The 25,374-nt window shown below is 49.3% G+C and overlaps 1 protein-coding gene and 1 long non-coding RNA gene across 4 annotated transcripts in view; one reads left to right on the forward strand and one right to left on the reverse strand.

The window, feature by feature from the left end:
- LOC140389799 (PEX5-related protein-like) overlaps window positions 1–25,374 on the forward strand; it is a 293,828-nt gene that overhangs the window by 185,302 nt on the left and 83,152 nt on the right. For all 3 annotated transcript variants that reach the window (XM_072474334.1, XM_072474335.1, XM_072474336.1), the window contains 2 exons: window positions 13,558–13,767; window positions 23,771–23,894. In XM_072474334.1, coding sequence (XP_072330435.1) covers window positions 13,558–13,767; window positions 23,771–23,894 — 334 coding nt within the window. The remainder of the gene's footprint in view (window positions 1–13,557; window positions 13,768–23,770; window positions 23,895–25,374) is intronic.
- LOC140389800 (uncharacterized) overlaps window positions 5,123–25,374 on the reverse strand; it is a 42,747-nt gene continuing 22,495 nt past the window's right edge. The window contains exons 2-3 of the long non-coding RNA XR_011934481.1: window positions 22,386–22,470; window positions 5,123–5,420 (exon numbers count right to left, since the gene is read on the reverse strand). This is a non-coding gene — a long non-coding RNA (uncharacterized lncRNA). The remainder of the gene's footprint in view (window positions 5,421–22,385; window positions 22,471–25,374) is intronic.

Consider the following 25,374-nt stretch of genomic DNA (forward strand, 5'->3'; position numbering starts at 1 on the left):
GACTGAAATATATTTAATCCTAGTAAGATACCATGAAAAGGATATAGATGTATGAAAAAGCAAGCGTGTCAGAGAAAGTATTTGAGAAGTGACATTAATAGGCTATCTAATTTAAAAACAACAATCAACATCTGGTTTGATTCATGAATACTAAAGGGACAGGATTCTCTGGCCTCCCATCGGCATGTTTCTCGGTGGAGGGAGGCAGCGCTCCGTTCACTGGCGGTGGGACTCTCTGCTCCCGCTGATGTCAATGGGAATTGCCATTGAAGCTACCCGTCGCCACTGGGAAACTCAAGACCGGGGGGGGGGGGGGGGTGCACTGCTGGTGAGCCAAGAGAATCCAACTGCTGGCGAACGGCTGGAGAAACCTGGCCAATGTGTTAGCTTAGCAGATTTTCTCCATTGGTCTGTTGCTTGTTCTGCAATTTACTTTCAGCTTTATATGAAGCAGTACATAATAGGTCATGTAATCACTCATGGACAAAAGTAGCTAAGTATCATCTGGTCACATTCACATTTAAATTCCATCAGCAAAAATGTGTTTTCATGTACTGTGTGCTAGAATACCTGCCAAAACACATACACAAGCAGCTCTGAGACCTCTGCCATGCTGTTGTTTTAATACTAGTGGTGATCAGCCTAAGGGCAGTTCCTCTGCTCATTTCTCCATGCCCCATGGCCTTGCTCATTAGTTGCTCATGGATCCTCCTATTTTCAATTTTATGTTGTCCAACAGCATAATTCACTTTCTTCCTCTTGGTCTACATCCCTCCAATCTTCCTTCAATCACCTCATTCAGCAAGCTCTCATTCCTTAGAATTTGGCCAATTCAACATTTTGCCTTTTATTAATGAAGCCCCCCATCCTCGCTCCCTCCCCCACCATTCGGAGAACTTCTTCATTATCCTTGTCTTCTCTCCATCTGACCTGTGTGTGATGCAAATTTTTTAAAAATAAATTTAGAGTACCCAATTCATTTTTTCCAATTAAGGGGCAATTTAGCATGGCCAATCCACCTACCCTGCACATCTTTGGGTTGTGGGGGCGAAACCCACAAGTGCTGCCCACTGCGCCACCGTGCTGCCCTCTGTGTGTGATACTAATAGCTCTGCTTTACATCATCATGAAGTAGTTATGTTGAGAGGATAACTTCCTCAATGCAAATGTCAATGTTTATATACACAAAAGGTATGCATTTCAATTCTATATTTTGATTTATAAATTTAGAGCACCCAATTACTTGTTTTTCCAATTAAGGGGCAATTTAGCATGGCCAATCCACCTACCCTGCACATCTTTGGGTTGTGGGGGCGAAACCCATAAGTGCTGCCCACTGCGCCACCGTGCTGCCCTCTGTGTGTGATACTAATAGCTCTGCTTTACATCATCATGAAGTAGTTATGTTGAGAGGATAACTTCCTCAATGCAAATGTCAATGTTTATATACACAAAAGGTATGCATTTCAATTCTATATTTTGATTTATAAATTTAGAGCACCCAATTACTTGTTTTTCCAATTAAGGGGCAATTTAGCTTGGCCAATCGACCTATCCTGCACATCTTTGGGTTGTGGAAGTGAGACCCACGCAAATACGGGGAGTATGTGCAAACTCCACACGGACAGTGACCCGGGGCTGGGATCAAACCCGGGTCCTCTGTGCCGTGAGGCAGCAGTGCTAACCACTGAGTCACCGTGCCGCCCTGACTGAATCCTATACATATGTATATGTGTATTTTGTGTGTATTCCCATATATTTTGCACATTTTAATACATACATTATTATTTTATGGCACTGCTTATGTGGAGTTCGCTGTTATAAAATATTAGGGTCACTCAAATTTTGGGAGGAAATGTGTTACAGAAAATGTTTTACAGAAAGTAACTGCAGCACAAAATGCCAAACTTTTAATGTATTATGAGCCAATTGCCTTTGGCACGGTAGATAGCATGGGAAGCAAGGCACCGTTTAGTCTTCAAATGAAGCAATGTTCGAGGGTTGGCCATAATTTGACGAGGACATTCGGAGATCATCTGTTACCCAGATGAACAATCTATCCTAATTTTCATTAATATTTTGAATTTTTATGATGATTATAATCCGAACCAAAATTGGCAGCAATTTGAGAAGCAGGACAGGAACATGGGGCTTTTCTAAAGTGCAAATTGAGGAGTTGCGAGTAACAAAATTGAATGTCTGCAGCATCTCCACTTGTTTGAAGTTGTATCTTACAAATGTACATAGGCAAATGCCAAAATAATGTGGAAATAGGAATTTGTAATGGCAGAGAAATTTACACCTAATTTGTGACCGTAGAATCGCTACAGTGCAGAAGGAGGTCGTTTGGCCCATCGCATTTGCACCGACCCTCTGAAAGAGCATCCTAACTCGGCCTATTCCCCAGCCATATCCCCGTAACCCCACCTAACCTGCACATCCCTGGACACTTAAGGGGCAATTTAGCATGGTCAATCCACCTAACCTTCACATCTTTGGTCTGTGGGAGTAAACCAGAGCACCCGGAGGAAACCCACGCAGACACAGGGAGAAAGTGGAAACTCCACACAGACAGTCACCCAAGGCCAGAACTGAACCCGGGTTCCCGATGCTGTGAAGCAGCAGTGCTAACCACTGTGCCAATAACTTGACATCCATAAGTAAAATTTTGTACACAGCTGGTGCATATAGATTGATGTTTTTAATCTGTGATAGTCATACATGTGTGTTACCATTGCAGAAGTGCATGGAACTGATGAAGTTATCAGTCTCTAAGGCGTAAAGGTAATCTGCTGATATGTCCAGATCCTGTAATGGTAACCTTGTCTGGAGGTTTCTTTAATTTCTAACCGTGATCTGTGAAATTGTCATTCTTGGATGTTGTTCTGGACCGCATTTGGGACCTTGTCCTAGATGCAGTCAGACTGTACAGTCAATGAGTAGCTGGAGTGGATCTGATTTGTCCTTGATTACATCTCATTATTGTGCCTTTGTGTGCACTGACTGAATAGATCCTTGTCACCTAGGTTGGTTGCAACCTACTTTCTGTGGGACCCTGAATGCCAGTTGTTATCCCAACTGTAAACATGGCATTTTTGCACTGACATTTGTATTGTGCATGTTGGTCATCTTCTCTTGTAGCTTTAAAAGTTCCTCTCTAGTTTCTGAGAGAGTAGGAGGTTGTCGTGAAAATGTCAGGGAAATCCAAGAAATTGAACTATTTTCTGCTGGTGATGTTTTGTTATATATTTTAAACAGTGGGAATATATGAGTAAGATACTTAAAGCAGGGACAGAGTGACTGTGTGAATCTAAATGCGCATTTGACATGTTTAGCAATACTGCAAACAGATGTTTACCTAAGACAATTTAGTGACAATGGGTGCAGAACATGTATAGATTTGAAAAGGTTGTTTCGGAATGAAAGGAAGAGATGAAAGGTGTCAGGGAAGTGAATATTTTTCTTTTCAATTCTGAGCTAAAAAAAGGAGATAAAGGTAATTGTGTCTGCAGTTCTATTAGGTCAGATAAGGGAGAGTTCAAGGGGAACAAACATATTTAAGGAGATACTGAAACCTATGCATGAGAGCTGATTTTTAGATCTCAGTCAACAGCACGAATATCTGTTTACCTCTCAGCAAGCAGTGTGTGAAGAAAGCCTGATTTGAAAAGCAAAGTGTTAGTTTACCTCAGAAGCAACCCCAGGAGATGTAAAATCACTGTGTGGTAACATTTACTGGAATTTTATAGATCTTAAAATCTAAAAGCTGTTGTGGTTCTTTGTGCTGACTTGGTATATGATCTTGACACTGCTCATATTTCTTAATGATGCCTAGAGTGTCATTGTTCATACCCAGCTAGGGGACTGTGCCTCTTGTGAGTCGTCTTGTCCGATCAATCCCGCTTATGAATTGTTGAAGAATATTGCAAAGTTTCTGGTATGATATCCTACCTGCCTTCAAAAATGACTTCCCTGGAGATGCCTAGCTCATTCCGACAAGGCCAAAGTGGTCTAATGTGTTTGTGGACATGCTGCATTAAATTGGCTGTCCTTCGACGATGGTTTGCCATAGTTTCTGTAGTGTGGAATCTTTCACCATTTTTTCTTGTAGCTGCTGGCATTTGCATTGCACAAAATGTATCAGATCAAACTGGAGAACATCTTTAAGTTCAACGTCAAATAAGTCAACTTGTGGATCTAAGGATACATCTGCTGTTTTCCCGGCGTTAGGTAACTGTTAAGTGTGTCCAATATGACCATCATGTTATCTGGCTTGCACTTATCTCACAATCATAACCTTGAATCTTTATCAAGGACAATGACTGTTTTTGCGAATCATCTCCAGTGACTTGTGGCAGATCAGTCAACCATAAACAGATAAGTATGAAAATGCATGATTCCAAAAAATAAAGCTAATGATTCTTGCTTGATTTGGAGCAGTTGGATTGCATCATGGACATACATTTTGAAGCAAATGCAATTGGTTTGCTTGTTTGTAGCATATGTGCTCCCATACCTTGATGTGAGGCATCCATTCCCAGGGTAGTTTTCTAACTAGGATTGTAAAATTGCAATGTCGGTGTTTCTGATAATGACTCTTTCAATGTTTCAAAGGGGTACAGATGGTGTTGTACCACTGGAAAGGCATGTTCTTTCTCAACAATTCCCTTCACGATGGTTTTTGAGCAAAATTAGGAATATACAGAGATAGGCAATTAAAGAGACTTAAGTCATCTCCAAAGTTCCCACCATTGCCACCATGTCCTGTTATTATCAATATATAGTGCCTTAAGATTGATGACTGTACAAGCCACAAGGCATCAATCACTCATAAGAGATTGGGTAAACACGTTGTGTGTTCATTTATTAAGATTAGGCACATGACAACAGTTATACATTGGTATAAAGCTTGAAGGGATCAGAGCTGTGTGTTCTCTACTCAAAGCAAAAGTGAAACTAAGACTGGATCACATGGCAAATTGCCCTTCTTGTGATGTAATGCTGATATCCCTTAAAGACATCCCCCCTTTTAAAAATAAAGATACTAACCCTCCCCCCCCCCCTTCCAAAGAAGCACAACAATTTACCATGTGTGTGCTTAGGTGCTATTATTTAAGTGCAGAGAACTGATGAAGGTATGGGTCTCTAAAGCATAAAGGTAGTCTGCTGGTACGTCCAGATCATGCAATGGTAACCTTGTCTGGAGGTTCATTTAATTGCTCACAGTGACCTGTGAGATTGTCATTCTTGTTTGTTGCTCTGGGCTGCATTTGCAAACTTGTCATAGATGCAGTAAGACTGTACGATAGATAAGGAACTGGAGTAGATCTGATTTGTCCTTGGTTTTCGTCTCACCATTGCACCTTCATGTGTAGCAATTGAATAAATCCTCATCACGTCGGTTGGTTGCCATTTATGTTCTGTTGGTTTGGGTGAAAAGGAATAGGTTTGTTATCACACAATCTATAGCTTTCACTTCATGCCAGAGAACAGGGGGAGGTTGGAGTGTGATTTGAGAAGAGCCATGGCAGCAACAGACCATCATCCTGAATATTCCCAGCAGTTCTGGATGCATCAGCTTCTGACACTGTCAGTCCAATTTTACAGAGCACAGTTTACTCCAAAGAGTCAGATAAGGCTGATACACCTCTCCTGGTTTGGCAATTAGGGGCCTCATTGTCCTGCAAGAGAGAGTCAGAGAATGGGTTGCAATGTTTTGAGTGATATGCCTGCTTTGGTTGAATAGCTGGAGGTATGTTGAAGCTGTGAGTGATCTTGTGAGGCTGGTATCATTGACGGGTGTGTGGGGATAAGGTGAGGTATCTGGGTTTTAGGCCTGAGTGATGAGCAGCATGAGAGCTTGATGGTGTGGTTGGTAGAAGAGCTAATGTGAAGGTGCCTTTACTGACCTTGATTAGCTGCATGTGGTCATTGATCATCTCCCGCTTCTAATTCCAGGCCCTTGGAGCCAGACTGCAAGAATCGACCTCCCTTGGCTGTTCCCTGTAGCGCACAAAGACTCCGTGAGACGAATAGAGTGAAGTCGATGAGGCTTTATTAAGCGTGTCTGTTCCCCCGCAGCTCGATAGTAAACTGGCCTGCGGGGGAAGACTCCGGCTTCTTATACTCCGCCTTCAGGGCGGAGCTTGAGGTCAACGGCCAACCAGGACCCGGGATCTGTCAGCCAATGACATTAGGGCTTCCAGACCCACATGACCCCCAATACATACTACCACATTCACCCCTTGTCAAAATGAACCTGGCGTGGTGATGCTTCGTATGGTGGTAAGGGTTTACAGGGCTGGTCCTGGGAGGACAAAACATTCACATGGCAATACAGTATTGGACAATTTTGTCCTGTTGCAACTATTTACAGAGGTTATAGGAAGAAAAGCAAAATGTTCTTGTGAACAGTCCATATTTGTTTTACATTGACGCCACGAGTCGGTCGGGCGGTCTGGTCGTCCGTGTCGATCGCCTCGGCCCCGGCGGTGGTGGTGGTGCTTGTACCAGTGTTGTCGCCTCCAGGAGCCGTACGGTTTCAGCTTGGGCTTGATTCTTGGTCGGAGCTGAGGGGAGGGGAACCGATCCTCCTGGGAAGGGGGCGGTCGCGGGGTGCGGCAGTGGCAGGAAGGGGGGGGTTGGGTTGATGGTGTCGGGGGGGTGTGCGTGTTGCCGGCGGGCGCCAGATCCCGCAGGGAGACCGTGTCCTGTCGGCCGTCGGGGTACTCCACGTAGGCGTACTGGGGGTTCGCGTGGAGGAGGTGAACCCTTTCGACCAACGGGTCCGCCTTATGTGCCCGCACATGCTTTCGGAGCAGGATGGGTCCTGGGGCCGCCAGCCAGGTCGGCAGCGACGTTCCAGAGGAGGACCTCCTAGGGAAGACAAGGAGACGCTCATGTGGCGTTTGATTAGTGCTCGTACATAATAACGACCGGATGGAATGGAGAGCGTCCGGGAGGACCTCCTGCCACCGTGAAACTGGGAGGTCCCTGGACCGTAGGGCCAGTAGGACGGCCTTCCAGACCGTGCCGTTCTCCCTTTCTACTTGCCCGTTCCCCCGGGGGTTGTAGCTGGTCGTCCTGCTTGAGGCTATGCCCTTGCTGAGCAGGAACTGGCGCAGCTCGTCACTCATGAAAGAGGACCCCCTGTCGCTGTGGACGTTATGCGGGGTAACCGAACAGTGTGAAGATGCTGTTCAGGGCTTTAATGACTGTGGCCGCGGTCATGTCAGAACAGAGAATGGCAAAAGGGAAGCGGGAGTATTCGTCCACTACATTAAGAAAATATGCGTTGCGGTCGGTGGAGGGGAGGGGCCCTTTGAAATCGAGACTGAGGCGTTCAAAGGGGCGGGAAGCCTTAATCAGGTGCGCTCCATCTGGCCTGAAAAAATGCGGCTTGCATTCCGCGCAGATGTGGCAGTCCCTTGTGACTGTACGGATCTCCTCTAAAGAGTATGGGAGATTGCGGGACTTGATGAAGTGGTAAAACCGAGTGACCCCCCGGGTGGCAGAGGTCCTCGTGGAGGGTTTGGAGGCAGTTAATTTGTGCGTTGGCACATGTGCCGCGGGATAGGGCATCGGACGGCTCGTGCAGCTTTCCGGGACGATACAAGATCTCGTAGTTGAAGGTGGAGAGCTCAATCCTCCACCTTAAGATCTTGTCGTTTTTGATTTTGCCCCGCTGTGCATTATCGAACATGAAGGCTACCGACCGTTGGTCGGTGAGGAGAGTGAATCTCCTGCCGGCCAGGTAATGCCGCCAATGTTGCACAGCTTCCACTATGGCTTGGGCTTCCTTTTCCACTGAGGAGTGGCGGATTTCTGAGGCGTGGAGGGTCCGGGAGAAAAAGGCCACGGGTCTGCCCGTTGGTTAAGGGTGGCCGCTAGAGCTACGTCGGAGGCGTCGCTCTCGACCTGGAAGGGGAGGGACTTGTCGATGGCGCGCATCATGGCCTTTGCGATATCGGCTTTGATGCGGCTGAAGGGCTGCAAGCCTCTGTCGACAGAGGAAAGGTCGTGGTCTGTATTAGGGGGCAGGCCTTGTCTGCGTACTGGGGGACCCACTGGGCGTAATATGAAAAAAACCCCAAGCAGCGTTTCAGGGCTTTTGGGCAGTGCGGGAGGGGAAATTCCATGAGTGCGCGCATACGTTCGGGGTCGGGGCCTATTATCCCATTGCGCACTACGTAGCCCAGAATGGCTAGCCGGTCGGTGCTAAAAACGCACTTGTCCTCGTTGTACGTGAGGTTCAAGGCTTTGGCGGTCTGGAGGAATTTTTGGAGGTTGGCGTCGTGGTCCTGCTGATCGTGGCCGCAGATGGTTACATTGTCGAGATACAGGAACGTGGCCCGCAACCCATGTTGATCAACCATTCGGTCCATCTCCCGTTGGAAGACCGAGACCCCGTTTGTGACGCCAAAAGGGACCCGTAGGAAATGGTATAATCGCCCGTCTGTCTCGAAGGCTGTGTACTTGCGGTCACTTGGGCGGATGGGGAGCTGATGGTAGGCGGACTTGAGGTCCACGGTGGAGAAGACTTTATATTGGGCAATCCGATTGACCATTTCGGATATGCGGGGGAGAGGGTACGCGTCTAGTTGTGTGTACCTGTTGATGGTCTGGCTATAGTCAATGACCATCCTTTGTTTCTCCCCTGTCTTCACTACTACCACCTGCGCTCTCCAGGGACTATTGCTGGCCTGGATTATGCCCTCCTTTAGTAGCCGCTGGACTTCGGACCGAATGAAGGTCCGGTCCTGGGCGCTGTACCGTCTGCTCCTAGTGGCGACGGGTTTGCAATCCGGGGTGAGGTTCGCAAACAAGGACGGGGGTTGCACCTTGAGGGTTGCGAGGCCGCAGATAGTGAGTGGGGGTATGGGGCCGCTGAATTTGAACGTAAGTCTCTGTAGATTGCATTGGAAATCTAATCCCAGCAAGGTGGGGGCACAGAGTTGGGGAAGGACGTTTAGTTTGTAGTTTTTGTACTCCCTCCCCTGCACCGTTAGGGTAACTATGCAGAATCCCTGGATCTGTACGGAGTGGGATCCTGCAGCTAGGCAAATCTTTTGTGCGCTGGGATAGGTGGTTAAGGAACAGCGTCTTACCGTGTCGGGGTGTATAAAGCTTTCCGTGCTTCCGGAGTTGACTAGGCATGGCGTCTCGTGGCCGTTTATTAGTACCGTTGTCATCGTCGTCTGGAGTGTCCGGGGCCGAGCTTGATCGAGCGTAATCGAAGCGAGCCGTGGTTGTAGTAGTGGAGTGGGGTCAATTGTTGCCGTCCAAGATGGCGTCGGGGATGAACAAAATGGCCGCCCCATACACGCACGTGGCTGGGGGTCACAAGATGGCGGCGGGGGTGGACAAAATGGCCGCCCCCACGCGTCGTACAGGTCTGGGGCAGTCCAAGATGGCGGCGCCCCTCCTCCCCTCGTGGTGGCCGGGACCCAAAATGGCGGCGTCTGCGGGTCGCACATCGGCGCCCCTCCTCCCCTCGTGGTGGCCGGGACCCAAAATGGCGGCATCTGCGGGTCGCACATGGTGTGCTGGGGGGGCTGGGAGCGCTAGGATCGCGAGCGCTAGGACCGCGAGCGCTAGGACCGCGCGGAGCTCCCTCACCGCGAGCGCTAGGACCGCGCGGAGCTCCCTCACCGGGGACAGCGGTGGTCGGGGCCCAAGTAGGTGGCGCCGGCGGGTCAGGCGTGGGGCGCGGGGTGGGGGTTAGGGTGGCGTTAGGGACGCGGAAAACTCCCTCCTCTCCGTGGAGAGTGTTGGCCGGGACCCAAAGCGGTAGCGCCGGCGGCGGGTCATACATGGGCTGCGGGGAGGGGGGTTGGGGAACGTAGGCGGCGTGCAGGGCTCCCAGTTCTCCCGGGACCTCGGTGGTCGGGACCCAGAGCGGCTGCGCCTGCGGGTCGTACATGGCGTGCTGGGGGGGTTGGAGCGCGTAAACTGCTTGCAGGGCTCCCTGTGCTCCCGGGACGGCGGCGACCTCGCGGGACCGGCACACAACCGCATAATGGCCCTTTTTCCCGCAGCTCTTGCAGATAGCTGCGCGGGCCGGGCAGCGCTGCCGGGGGTGTTTCGCCTGGTCACAGAAATAACAGCGGGCGCCCCCGGTGCGACTCGGCGTTTGGACCGCGCAAGGCTGTGGGGGGGGTAGGGGGTTTGCCGCGACGGGTACGTACGGGGCCCAATGGGTTGCCGCGCGGTCAGGGCCGTAGGCGCGGGTATTACCCTCGAGTGCAGGACCTGCAGTTTTTGGTCTTCTGAGACTCGGCCGGTGGTCGTTCTGAGGTAGGCCTCGAAGCAAGTCTGCCAGTGCTTGAAGGCTGCTGCCGCGTTCACTGCGTGGGGGCTGATCCTCAGGCATTCCGGAATGATCCTGAGCTCCATAGTCCTTTTTTTTAGGCACGCCTAATAAATTGTAGCGCACAAAGACTCCGTGAGACGAATAGAGTGAAGTCGATGAGGCTTTATTAAGCGTGTCTGTTCCCCCGCAGCTCGATAGTAAACTGGCCTGCGGGGGAAGACTCCGGCTTCTTATACTCCGCCTTCAGGGCGGAGCTTGAGGTCAACGGCCAACCAGGACCCGGGATCTGTCAGCCAATGACATTAGGGCTTCCAGTCCCACATGACCCCCAATACATACTACCACATTCCCTTCTCGGGGTGAGCCTTACCCTTCACAAAAAGAGAGCCCCTCTCCTCCTTTTGATCTCTTAATGAAGGCCTTCAGCCTTGCATCTGAGAACTTGATAGCCCTTTCTCTTGCTCCATTTATTATCCTCCTGTAGGCAGTCATCAGTGGCTTCTGTGTCATGAGCATAGTTTGTCTTTAAAAGGGGAAGGCTGCGACTTCCGGTGACGGCGGGCGGGAGGCAGCCGCACACTGGAGGGCTCCCGTTCGGGAACGGCATTTTCCGGGTTTAACGCCCGGTCCCAGGGGCAACGGAGGCGGCATAAGCAGGGGGAAGGCACAGTGAAGGGAAATGTCGAAAATAAGTTAAAAAACGGCCGTGAAAAAAGCGGCTGAAAATCCGTCGGGGAGTGGAAAGGTCACCGCAGGGACGGCAAGAAAAGTGGAGGCTGGGGCACCAGGGGAGGCCGCATTGCCCACGGCTGAACAAATGACTAAGGAGATAGCCGTGGAACTCGAAAGGCAGTTCACAAAACACATGGAGGCGAAGCAGCGGAGGAGTTTGCGAAGGCAGAAGGACTGTGGCTGAACTGAGAAATAGTCATGTACCGATGTAGCCTCTGTGGTAAACCACTGTGTTCCTATATTAAGGGTTATATGGTAGAATCTGCACTACAGGTTCACCTGGGCCCCTGCATGCTAGCTCCACCCAGGAGCCGGGTTATAAATATGCGTGGCCTTCAGCTAGCAGCCATTTCGTCAGCTGCTGTAGGAGGCCACACTTCAGATACTAATAAAGCCTCAGTTTGAATTCAACTTCGTCTCCAGCCAAATTGATCGTGCCTCAGCCTCATGTAACTGTATTTTTTCACTGCATGCTGGTGTATGTGCTAAATGAGCCAACGTTGTATATATTTGGACAAGGGAAGAGATGGGACTTGCTCTTGCAATGATGGTTCTTTGGGGCTTGGGTGTGTATGCGTGGTTTGTGTGCTAAAGGGGATTTCTTGGATTTCCTGGGACCGGGCAAGGGGGAAAGGGACCTGGGCAGGGGCCTCCACGCTGGCTGGTTTAAGCCGGCCAGTGAACGGGAGTGAGGTGGGGGGAGAGGCTGCGGCCATCGGAGCCCGGTAGAGCAGGTTCCGATTAGTCTAGCCAGGGTGGAAAGTTGGGGGGAAGGAACAGAGGTTGGGGGGAGGAGTTTTATAAGAGGAAGTGGAGGGGAGGAGTCGGGGGAGGGGGGGTTTACAATTCATGGGTGTCATTGACGGTACTCTTTCGGGGATTGGATGGCATTGAATGTTAGTGGGAGGGGGGGGTGGACTCTATAGGTCAATGGTGACCATAGGTGATTCCTTTTTCTTTTTTTTTCCTTTGTTTTTCCCACTGTGGGAGGGTTTGTTTTATTTGGTGCTTATATTGTCAGGTGGGGCGTTGTTTGGGGTGGTGGGAGGATGGGATCATGGTTGTTGATAAGGGGATTGACTTTGTATTTGTTACCGTTTACTGCTTGTTGGTGGGGTGTAAATTCTGAAGAAAATGTGAAAATGGAGAATAAAAATATTTTACAAAACAAAGGGGAAAGCTGCCTTTAAACGGGACAGGTAGCTGGGGCATGTGCTGGCCATGCTGAGTATTCAGCTAGTCAGCAGTAGGCCACGTCTCAGTTGAATGCGACAATCATTCAAATGAGGAGGCAGCACAAAGTTTGCAGACTGCCTGACTCAGTGGGCCCCGGTGCAACTTTCATCCCTGGAAACAGGAGAAATCCATTTTTTAGCCCTTTGCTTCAACAATTGACAGGACTGAAGGAGAAAGTAAAGAATTCAGATAACTTGTTACTGGGGATATTTCCATAATCGCATAATTGTACTACAGATTCACAATGAATTCAGGTTGCAATTGGGATAAGCAAAATGTCAGGGGAGGCAGTGGCAACTGGACTAGTACTCCAGAGGCCCAGAGTAATGCTCCGGGGACCCGAGTTCGAATCCTGCCATGGCAGATGGTGAAATTTGAAAGTCTGGAATGAGAGTCTAATGATGACCATAAAACCATTTGTCAATAATCGTTTAAAAAAAAAACATCTGGTTCACTCATGTCCTTGGAAGGAAATTTGCCATCTTTACCTGGTCTGGCCCACAGACCCACAGTTGCCTCTGAAGTAGCCTAGCCACCCAATTCAAAAGCCATGAAGGAATGGGCAACAAATGCAGGCCTGGTCAGTGATGCCCACATCCAATTAATTTTAAAAATTGTAATTAAGATGAGCAGCATGAAATTGTAGATATGAAAGCCTACCTTGTGTGTATTCCTGTAACCAATCAGAAAGTATCTTATAGTAAGACTTTAAGATTACATTTTTAAAAAAATATTTAATTTGGTTTTCTTCATAATGATCTGGGAATCTATAATTACAGGAAGCACAGGTTGAAGAATCAAGGCGGCAAAGTTATAGCCTTTTCTCTGTCTCACAATCCTCTGAGCTTCTCCACTGGGAGAGTGGTATCACAGCTATCATTTACTGTTGAATTTAATTATGGGTGACCTGCTTATTTGCAGAATATTAATTTATCTTAATTTTTGCAAAACAATCACTAATAGCTGGCACTCTTCCTACCTCCTGCTGTTAAAGAATCTCATCCACAAACAACTTGCATCAGAAAGTCAGGTGCAACTGTGCACAGTTTTCCAGCCATTTCAGATTATAATTGTATACAAAATGCGCCTGTGTCTTGCTGACAAGCCAAGTTCTCTAAGGGAAGTAGTCAGAAAATTACACCGATAAAGTAATCTTTCAGGGGAAAAAATGTGACTCTAATGCTCTCATCAAATGTTTCCACAAGAAAATGTAAATCAAATTTACTAAGGCTACCTTACCGTCCACGTACGTTTAATAGCACCATTTAATGTTACAGTTTTGTCACCGGCTTTGGACCTCCTGGACCTTACGGAGCCAGCTATGACGAGCAGCAGCAAGACAAAGAAATCTGATGTTGCGTCAAGAAATGAAGCCACCAAACCTGCCCCCTTTCGAAAAGAGCAAGATAACACAGACTTAATCAAAGTTGAAATTGAACAAAGTATTCAGAATGTCAAAGCCCCACATAGACCGTCCCTGGATTCTGGTACGAATTGAATAAATCCTGAATTGTTCAAGTTTATTCTGTTGACTTTGACATCGTTTTTGGTTTTCTGGACATTCTTCCCATGTATTGAAATTTTACACATTGCATTAGGTGAGCAAGAGGCATAACCCAAGCCATCAACCTACAAGAGCACCAAAGTTTAACTTCAAGCATAGCTGCCCCATAACTTGCCTATTTATTCTCTTTACAGGTGCTGACAGACCTGCTGTGAGGTTCCAACATTTTCTGAATTTGTTTCAGATTTCCATCAGTGGCAGGTTTTTTATTTATGTAGTTTTTTTCACCAAGTGTTTTCTTCATATTAAGATATTCAAATATAAAGAAAATGTCAAATCATATTTGCCTATGAAACAAATAGCACTGAGAATTTTGTGTTCATGAGAGAATTCAAAATCAGATTTTAATTTGGGGTTAATAGACCTTTTTAATTTCTGAAATTTAGTTAGCAATACTGAAGGCAATGTTCTGTGTTTCGTGCATTCTTGCTTTGAATAGCCTGACAATATTACAGTTTTCCAATGCAACAGGTTAATTATATTTAACCAGTGGATTCATATGAATGAATAGCGGGAATTAAAGTGAAAAGGCAAAATACTGCTGGAAATTGGAAATAAAACCGAAAAGGTCTTGATTTTCCAGCCCCACCGTGGCAGGACCTGTCGCTCGCGGACGTTTGGCAGCTCAGCTAAACGTCCATTAACTTTCAGCAGGACCAGTGATCCCTGCTGCGGGTGAGGCCAAAAAACCTAGCCTAAGGTCAGGCAGCATCGATGATGTATCGTCAGAACGTCTAAGAGGTCGTTGACCTGCAAATTGCACAATTGTGTTGCGTTCCTATGTATGTTATCATTACTTGTTCTATGAGTAGCAATATATTTATTATTGGAGCCCAATCAAGTTTTCTATTCAAATTTACTGCACAAATTCACAATTTCCTTGCAAAAACTGAATATGGATTTTTTTTTTTAAAGACTGCTGTTCAGGCATCCTGTGCCTAACTGAGGCACTCCTCGACAGTAATTAATTGTCTTCCATGCTTGTTTCCACCCCACACCCCCTCCCACCAATGGCTTCCCGATTTCTCCTCCCATCCCCCTCGCTGGAGCCTACCCGTTTGGCCCTGGCCCTGATGAAGCCTCCCAGAATTACTGTGATTTCCAGCCTGAATCACCGTTCCTCCTTGGGGCCTGAGGCAGTTCCAACAGTGGTCAGCACTCCCGATGGCGCTGTTGGGATTGGAGAGCTGCCAGCCCTCTGACTAGTCAGCAGCACTGGCAGGTGAGATACCCTCCCCTGTAGGGCAGAAGCCAGGAGGACCTCAGTCCATTAAAAACGTGACTAAAATCTGCTCATGGCTTTCCAGCCAGACACAGGCGGGCTCAGCCAGGGAGCAGGGCCACTGCCTCTGTGGAAAAAGTCCAACCAATATTCTGGTATTCCCAGATTTTCCTAGAAATTCAATTTCCCCATGTTGACATGTTGTTATTTGTTCTTCATGATGAATATTTTGAATGAGTCTCTGCCACCAACACTGTGGTCCCCACACAGAAAATAAACTCCATGTATGCAATAAATAATGTTTTATATTACTTAAAATAACTGTCTGCCATTCTCCTTCATGATGAATCATTTTCAATTTGGCAAGATTGACATGGACTCCCCTATTGTTTACACACTCATAGGAGGTTTGCGCGATGAAGTGGCAGTGATGGAATGTAACCATTGATGTGATTAATTTCACCCACCACAATATCAATATTTCAAGCTATTTTTATTATGGAAAATGAGCAAAACTTCTCCATACTCTCACAATGAAATGAAATATGTGAGCTAACTCCTGTAGACACTGGGCCACCATTAGTCTGAATTAGATGGCAATTCCCGCAACATTTTAAAAAAAGCCAGCGAAATTAACATTAACTCAAATATCAATGGAAAACCCATCTATGCATTATTAGATGTGGAAAACCAAGCTAGACGAGATGTAAGATATGCATGTTCTGATGGAGTATTGAGCAAAAGCAGTTAAATTCAAGGTTTAAATTAAATTGGCTGAGAAAATAGAGAATAGTAAAGACTAGTATTATACATCTATTCCCTGGTGGAGTACCAGTAGCTAAGTTTGCATGAACAGAATTTTTATAGAGAAATAGCTTTGATCCTGATTTGAAGAACATTTTAAGTTCTAGGGTAGATATGCAATGATGCTATGAATAATTAGATTAAGATATCAAATGTATCAGTGGGCTGGATTTTGTGGGGCGCTGCTGTCACTGGAGAGTAGGGAATACGTCCACATTCTGGACGGCTGCCCCGTAGCCATTTAATGATGGGAGCCGTGTTCAGCGTTTTAAGGCAAGATTTCTGTCCCTACTTCAGGTAGAATTCCTGCCTTCGAGAGTGTCCCACCAGCACCAGTGTGTGTGCTGAAGACTGTTCGGACTAGAGGCAGTCCCACCACGCCAGGGAGCCCAGTTCCGTTCGGGTCTGTCCTTAGTGAAGGGGAGATGGGGACTGAGTTCAACAGGCCGGAAGGGGGGGGATTAAAGGGGGAGAATGACCGTTTTGAGAAGATGCCTCTTGTACATGGGGCTGCATTTTCAGCCCCCCACCCCTCCCCCCCCATTGAAAGAAAACAAAAATAGAGTAACCTCAAATGGAGCTTTAGACTGAGTGCCCTGCTGCCACTCTCCTGGTGGTCCCTTTTTGGCTTGGATCGATGTGAGCAAGATCTTCAGATTAGGCAAGCTCATCAGTACAGAGGGTGCCCAGCTGATATCTATGATGTCAAAGAAACTCAACGGCATTTTTGGCTGGTCTGAGTGGAACATGTGCAATGCCAAAATGAAGGGCGTAGGAAATAGAAGCAGGCAGTCATTTGGTCCCTCCAGCCTCCTCTGCCATTGATTGAGATTGTGGCTGACCTGATTGTGACCTTAAACTGCACTTTATTACCGATGTGCCACTCTCCCTCTTCCCCCCCCCTTGAATATATTCCATGTCCCAGCCTCCAGTGCTCTCTGGGACAGGGAATTCTGAATATTAGTGACCGTCTGGAAAAACAAAATCCTCCTCATCTCTATTTTAATTGAGAGCTGACCCTTTGTGGTAGTATGTATTGGGGGTCATGTGGGACTGGAAGCCCTAATGTCATTGGCTGACAGATCCCGGGTCCTGGTTGGCCGTTGACCTCAAGCTCCGCCCTGAAGGCGAAGTATAAGAAGCCGGAGTCTTCCCCCGCAGGCCAGTTTACTATCGAGCTGCGGGGGAACAGACACGCTTAATAAAGCCTCATCGACTTCACTCTATTCGTCTCATGGAGTCTTTGTGCGCTACAATTTATTAAGCGTGCCTAAAAAGGACTATGGAGATCAGGATCATTCCAGAATGCCTGAGGATCAGCCCCCACGCAGTGAACGCGGCAGCAGCCTTCAAACACTGGCAGACTTGCTTCGAGGCCTACCTCAGAACGACCACCGGCCGAGTCTCAGACGAACAAAAACTGCAGGTCCTGCACTCGAGGGTGAGCACGGAGATTTTCACCCTCATTGAAGACACCGACGATTTCCAGACGGCGTTCACAGCACTCAGAAGTCTCTATGTTCGCCCAGTTAACCAAATCTACGCTCGCTACCAGCTCGCGACGAGACGGCAAGCTCCCGGAGAATCGATGGACGAGTTCTACGCCGCGCTGCTGATTTTGGGACGAGCCTGCAGCTGCCCGTCGGTGAACGCAAACGAACACACGGACATGTTAATGCGCGATGCTTTTGTGGCAGGTATGCAATCCTCCCAAATCCGCCAAAGACTTCTAGAAAAAGAGTCGCTAGGACTCTCAGAGGCACGGGCCCTAGCAGCCTCCCTAGACGTGGCCGCGCGTAATACCCGCGCCTACGGCCCCGACCGCGCGGCAGGCCATTGGGCCCCGTACGTACCCGTCGCGGCAAACCCCCCCCCCCCACGGACACCCCACAGGCTTGCGCAGTCCAAACGCCGAGTCGCACCGGGGGCGCCCGCTGTTATTTCTGCGGCCAGGCGAAACACCCCCGACAGCGCTGTCCGGCCCGCGCAGCCATCTGCAAGAGCTGCGGGAAAAAGGGCCATTATGCGGTTGTGTGCCGGTCCCGCGTGGTCGCCGCCGTCCTGGGAGCACAGGGAGCCCTGCAAGCAGTCTATGCGCCCCAACCCCCCCCAGCACGCCATGTGCGACCCGCAGGCGCAGCCGCTCTGGGTCCCGACCACCGCGGTCCCGGGAGAACTGGGAGCCCTGCACGCCGCCTACGCTCCCCAACCCCCCTCCCCGCAGCCCATGTATGACCCGCCGCCAGCGCTACCGCTTTGGGTCCCGGCCAACACTCCCCACGGAGAGGAGGGAGTTTTTCGCGTCCCTAACGCCACCTAACCCCCGTTCGTGCGCTCGCAGCCCCACGCCTGACCCGCCGGCGCCACCTACTTGGACCCCGACCACCGCTGTCCCCGGTGAGGGAGCTCCGCGCGGTCCTAGCGCTCGAGGTCCTAGCGCTCGCGGTGAGGGAGCTCCGCGCGGTCCTAGCGCCCGCGGTCCTAGCGCTCCCCAGCCCCCCCAGCACACCATGTGCGACCCGCAGACGCCGCCATTTTGGGTCCCGACCACCACGAGGGGAGGAGGGGCGCCGCCATCTTGGACCGCCCCAGACCTGTACGACGCATGGGGGCGGCCATTTTGTCCACCCCCGCCGCCATCTTGTGACCCCCCAGCCACGTGCGATGTATGGGGGCGGCCATTTTGTTCATCCCCGACGCCATCTTGGACGGCAACAACGGACCCCACTCCACTACTACAACCACGGCTCGCTTCGATTACGCTCGATCAGGCTCGGCCCCGGACACTCCAGACGACGACGACAACGGTACTAATAAACGGCCACGAGACGCCATGCCTAGTCGACTCCGGGAGCACGGAAAGCTTTATACACCCCGACACGGTAAGACGCTGTTCCTTAACCACCTATCCCAGCGCACAAAAGATTTGCCGAGCTGCAGGATCCCACTCCGTACAGATCCAGGGATTCTGCATAGTTACCCTAACGGTGCAGGGGAGGGAGTTCAAAAACTACAAACTTAACGTCCTTCCCCAACTCTGTGCCCCCACCTTGCTGGGATTAGATTTCCAATGTAATCTACAGAGCCTTACGTTCAAATTCGGTGGCCCCATACCCCCACTCACTATCTGCGGCCTCGCAACCCTCAAAGTGCAACCCCCGTCCTTGTTTGCGAACCTCACCCCGGATTGCAAACCCGTCGCCACTAGGAGCAGACGGTACAGCGCCCAGGACCGGACCTTCATTCGGTCCGAAGTCCAGCGGCTACTAAAGGAGGGCATAATCCAGGCCAGCAATAGTCCCTGGAGAGCGCAGGTGGTAGTAGTGAAGACAGGGGAGAAACAAAGGATGGTCATTGACTATAGCCAGACCATCAACAGGTACACACTACTAGACGCGTACCCTCTCCCCCGCATATCTGACATGGTCAATCGGATTGCCCAATATAAAGTCTTCTCCACCGTGGACCTCAAGTCCGCCTACCATCAGCTCCCCATCCGCCCAAGTGACCGCAAGTACACAGCCTTCGAGGCAGACGGGCGATTATACCATTTCCTACGGGTCCCTTTTGGCGTCACAAACGGGGTCTCGGTCTTCCAACGGGAGATGGACCGAATGGTTGATCAACATGGGTTGCGGGCCACGTTCCCGTATCTCGACAATGTAACCATCTGCGGCCACGATCAGCAGGACCACGACGCCAACCTCCAGAAATTCCTCCAGACCGCCAAAGCCTTGAACCTCACGTACAACGAGGACAAGTGCGTTTTTAGCACCGACCGGCTAGCCATTCTGGGCTACATAGTACGCAATGGGCTAATAGGCCCCGACCCCGAACGTATGCGCGCACTCATGGAATTTCCCCTCCCGCACTGCCCAAAAGCCCTGAAACGCTGCTTGGGGTTCTTTTCGTACTACGCCCAGTGGGTCCCCCAGTACGCAGACAAGGCCCGCCCCCTAATACAGACCACGACCTTCCCTCTGTCGACAGAGGCTTGCCAGGCCTTCAGCCGCATCAAAGCGGATATCGCAAAGGCCACGATGCGCGCCATCGACGAGTCCCTCCCCTTCCAGGTCGAGAGCGACGCCTCCGACGTAGCTCTAGCGGCCACCCTTAACCAAGCGGGCAGACCCGTGGCCTTTTTCTCCCGGACCCTCCACGCCTCAGAAATCCGCCACTCCTCAGTGGAAAAGGAAGCCCAAGCCATAGTGGAAGCGGTGCGACATTGGAGGCATTACCTGCCCGGCAGGAGATTCACTCTCCTCACCGACCAACGGTCGGTAGCCTTCATGTTCGATAATGCACTGCGGGGCAAAATCAAAAACGACAAGATCTTAAGGTGGAGGATCGAGCTCTCCACCTTCAACTACGAGATCTTGTATCGTCCCGGAAAGCTGAACGAGCCGTCCGATACCCTATCCCGCGGCACATGTGCCAACGCACAAATTAACTGCCTCCAAAACCCTCCACGAGGACCTCTGCCACCCGGGGGTCACTCGGTTTTACCACTTCATCAAGTCCCGCAATCTCCCATACTCCTTAGAGGAGGTCCGTACAGTCACGAGGGACTGCCACATCTGCGCGGAATGCAAGCCGCATTTTTTCAGGCCAGATGGAGCGCACCTGATTAAGGCTTCCCACCCCTTCGAGCGCCTCAGTCTCGATTTCAAAGGGCCCCTCCCCTCCACCGACCGCAACGCATATTTTCTTAACGTAGTGGACGAATACTCCCGCTTCCCTTTTGCCATTCCCTGCTCTGACATGACCGCGGCCACAGTCATTAAAGCCCTGAACAGCATCTTCACACTGTTCGGTTACCCCGCATACGTCCACAGCGACAGGGGGTCCTCCTTCATGAGTGACGAGCTGCGCCAGTTCCTGCTCAGCAAGGGCACAGCCTCAAGCAGGACGACCAGCTACAACCCCCGGGGGGACGGGCAAGTAGAAAGGGAGAACGGCACGGTCTGGAAGGCCGTCCTACTGGCCCTACGGTCCAGGGACCTCCCAGTTTCAAGGTGGCAGGAGGTCCTCCCGGACGCTCTCCATTCCATCCGGTCGTTATTATGTACGAGCACTAATCAAACGCCGCATGAGCGTCTCCGTGTCTTCCCTAGGAGGTCCTCCTCTGGAACGTCGCTGCCGACCTGGCTGGCGGCCCCAGGACCCATCCTGCTCCGAAATCATGTGCGGGCACATAAGGCGGACCCATTGGTCGAAAGGGTTCACCTCCTCCACGCGAACCCCCAGTACGCCTACGTGGAGTACCCCGACGGCCGACAGGACACGGTCTCCCTGCGGGATCTGGCACCCGCCGGCAACACGCACACCCCCCGACACCATCAACCCAACCCCCCCCTTCCTGCCACTGCCGCACCCCGCGACCGCCCCCTTCCCAGGAGGATCGGTTCCCCTCCCCTCAGCTCCGACCAAGAATCAAGCCCAAGCTGAAACCGTACGGCTCCTGGAGGCGACAACACTGGTACAAGCACCACCACCACCGCCGGGGCCGAGGCGATCGACACGGACGACCAGACCGCCCGACCGACTCGTGGCGTCGATGTAAAACAAATATGGACTGTTCACAAGAACATTTTGCTTTCTTCCTATACCCTCTGTAAATAATTGCAACAGGACAAAATTGTCCAATACTGTATTGCCATGTGAATGTTTTATCCTCCCAGGACCAGCCCTGTAAACCCTTACCACCATACGAAGCATCACCCCGCCGGGTTCATTTTTGACAAGGGGTGAATGTGGTAGTATGTATTGGGGGTCATGTGGGACTGGAAGCCCTAATGTCATTGGCTGACAGATCCCGGGTCCTGGTTGGCCGTTGACCTCAAGCTCCGCCCTGAAGGCGAAGTATAAGAAGCCGGAGTCTTCCCCCGCAGGCCAGTTTACAATCGAGCTGCGGGGGAACAGACACGCTTAATAAAGCCTCATCGACTTCACTCTATTCGTCTCATGGAGTCTTTGTGCGCTACACCCTTATTCTGAAACAGTGCCTTAAGCTTTGAGCCTTGGATGTCAGTAACATTTATGTGATAGCTGTTAGAACCTGCCATGCCCTGCATGCCTTGTGTATTGCCGATAGGGAACATGGGCTTCTTGCCTCACTGACAATTGGACAATGGTTGGGGAATGGGATGATTGGCCCCACTGTGAATTCAGGAAAGCAGTCGGGAACCGCTGAAGAATTTGGTGTTGGACTGGCTCAGCACATCAAGATCAGATTTTACACAGAGCACCATCGATGTAAGCTCCATAATTAGCACATATACAACTGTCCAGAATGCCTGGGAAAGCCACTTTACGGCTCTGTGTAGGCATGGGATGTCAAACCTAAAAGCTGATTTTCTTTTGCCTCTGTTTTCTACTTGGAAAACATGTAATTAGAATAATTTTCTACTCCATTGTTAATCACACTGGAGTGTCTTTAGACATTTTAGATGGTCCTTTTATATACCTTTTCATGTAGTTCTTACATTCAACATTGAGCACAGCGACGAACTTACCTTTTCAATATTATCGTTTAAAATTCTTCTGTCAGGATGAAATTGCTGCATTTTATGCCATGTAGATTCCCTTTATTGTCGTTTTCTGTGAAAAATATATGGCACATCTTGGTTTTTATGAAGAATCTGTAATTGAGGGACGTGATTAAACTACATTTTGCAGCATTGCCCATTCTTACTGCGATAGTTATTTTGATTCTTAATTTTTGAGTTCTTCTAAAGAATTTTACTACTTACTGCTAACCTTGGTGCTTCTATCCTGTTTCTTTCAATGATAATTCACAGTGTGTGATGCAATATTGCTACGTGGTTCTTATGTCAAGTAAAATGCATTACAAGCAGCCTTTTTTATTAACTAGCTATTTATTACAATGTTGCCAATTTTCTATCATAGAAATTTTAAGCAGCTTTCTATCAAGGAGTACATAACTATAATTAAGTTAATTGATTATTCACAAAACTGACTGGTTGTCTCACAAAATGATAGAAAGGAAGTTTCTGGGTTTCTGGACATAACTTTGAAGGAGAAATACAATATTCATAGAATCCCTACAGCGCAGAAGGAGGCTATTCATCCCATTGAGTCTGTACCAACCCTCCGAAAGAGCACTCTACCCAGGTCTACTCCCCCGCACTATCCCCGTAACCTAACCTGCACATCGTTGGACACTAAAGAACAATTTAGCATGGCCAGTCCATCCTAAGCAGCATATCTCTGGACTGAGAGGGGAAACTGGAGAACCCGGAGAAAACTCACAGGGAGAAAGTGCAAACTTCGCACAGTCACCCAAGGCCGGAATTAAACCTGGGTCCTGGTGCTGTGAGGCAGCAGTGCTAAACACTGCGCCACCGTGCCATCGAAATTCTAATTTCAATGTCAGTGGATTTGCTGACTGACACCAACTTTGCTCAGTTTTTTAAAAATAAATTTAGAGTACCCAATAATTTTTGTTTTCCAATTAAGGGGCAATTTAGTGTGTTCAATCCACCTACCTTGCACATCTTTGGGTTGTGGGGGCGAAACCCACGCAAACACGGGGAGAATGTGCAAACTCCACACAGACAGTGACCCAGAGCCGGGATCGAACCTGGGACCTCGACGCCGTGAGACTGCAGTGCTACCACTGTGCCACCGTGCTGCCCTCAGCTTTGCTCAGTTGACCACCAGTAAGTTGTACTGGTAACTAACGTTTCTCCTTAAGTGGGAGGGGAAACTATTTTTATCAAATGAATAAAGTTTCAATTACCTTGCATAAGGTGAAAGAAAGATCCAAGTTGTCTACTGTCTGAAGAATTTATAATTTATTGTCAATCAACAGCAGAATGTAAGCTAAATACTTTTTATTTCCACAGCAATAACAATGTTTCTTCTAATCTTTGTTCAGTCAGTGTGCCCCCACATTTAGAGAAATGGGAAGAAGTGAATCTGCAAAGTGCGAAGAATCCTGAGGATCAATGGGTTTCAGAAAGGAGGCGTTCCAACAGGGCAGCCTCCCAGGAATTCTCATGGTAAATAGCACCTTCTATACTAATCAATTTAGTAGTGGCAACTTGCTCAAGGGCTGGTATGCTGTTCATTTTGCGCCACCTTGTGGATCTGTGCACTATCTCTTCCTTCGCTAGTAAGAACCTTTCATTTACAACTTCAGTGAGGAATGAACAATATTACTCAAGAGATGGTTTCCCATTGTCTGCCTCCTAACTAATCTTACAACACCAGGTTAAAGTCCAACAGATCACTCACCTGATGAAGTGACTGTAAACATACCTTTTGGACTTTAACCTGGTGTTGTAAGACTTCTTACTGTGCCCAACACCGACATCTCCACATCAATCCTAACTAATCAGTCTTGCACTGTAAAAATGTTATGCAAGATGGTGGCCAGGATTTTCTGGTCCCACTTGTGCTGGGAACCGTCGCAGGCGATCAGAAAATCTGGTGGGGTAGCCAAAGATCCATTGACCTATATGCAGCCAGGGTGCATGATGCAATGTGGGCTTCTCCCCATCACTTGTTCTTGCTTCCACGGGGATGTAGCAGTGTCCATAACCAGGCTGAGCCCGCTATGATCTTAAAGCTGCACTGCTGTTCTCTGCCATTAACAAATCATAACACACTACTAATACCTAAACTTCCAGAGTAAAATACATGGGGTACAGACCATTTACTCCAAACACACTTGGGCAGAAAATAACATGTCACGAACTGTGGTATTATCAGGTATTACAACTCTGTAAGGAGGTATCACGGTACCTCCATATCTGATTATACCATGTTAAATGAGATTGTTACCACTGGCCACCACCCCCGCCGGACTCTTTTTTAACAGGGGATGAATGTGGTATTATCAGGTACTACAGTCCGAGAGGCTGAAGACCATTGGTTAAACCGAGGAGTTCACCATTGGCTGTTTGGTACGGAGTCCCGCCCGGACAGGCAGGGTATAAGAACCGGTGCCGTCCCAGCAGCCCTCATTTTCTGTACCGAAGCTGCTGGGGAACAGTTCTAGTCGATTAAAGCCTTCAGTTATGATACAACCTCGTCTTTGATTGTAATTGATCGTGCATCAATTTAATCGACTACACTTAAGCTGAAAGGATGGATCTCCGAATCACACTGGAGTGTCTACAACTCAGCCCGCACGCAGAGAACTCGGCGGCGATATTTAAGCACTGGCTGGTGTGCTTTAAAGGCAACCTCGAGACGGCCGGAGGCACCCCCTCAGGAGAACAGAAACTACATCTCCTGCACTCAAGGGTAAGCCCTGGAACCTTCACCCTCGTCGAGGAGGCGGAGGATTACGATGCCGCGATCGAACTGCTGAAAGGACATTATATCCGCCCTGTAAATCAGGTCTACGCACGTCACATGCTTGCAACTAGACGGCAAAGCCCCGGGGAATCGTTGGAGGAATTCTACCGTGCGCTACTGGTGCTGGGCAGAAACTGTGGCTGCCCGCAAGTTTCGGGGAGCGAGCACACAGAACTT

This window comes from Scyliorhinus torazame, chromosome 14 (assembly GCF_047496885.1).
Source record: "Scyliorhinus torazame isolate Kashiwa2021f chromosome 14, sScyTor2.1, whole genome shotgun sequence".
Classification (NCBI taxonomy): domain Eukaryota; kingdom Metazoa; phylum Chordata; class Chondrichthyes; order Carcharhiniformes; family Scyliorhinidae; genus Scyliorhinus; species Scyliorhinus torazame.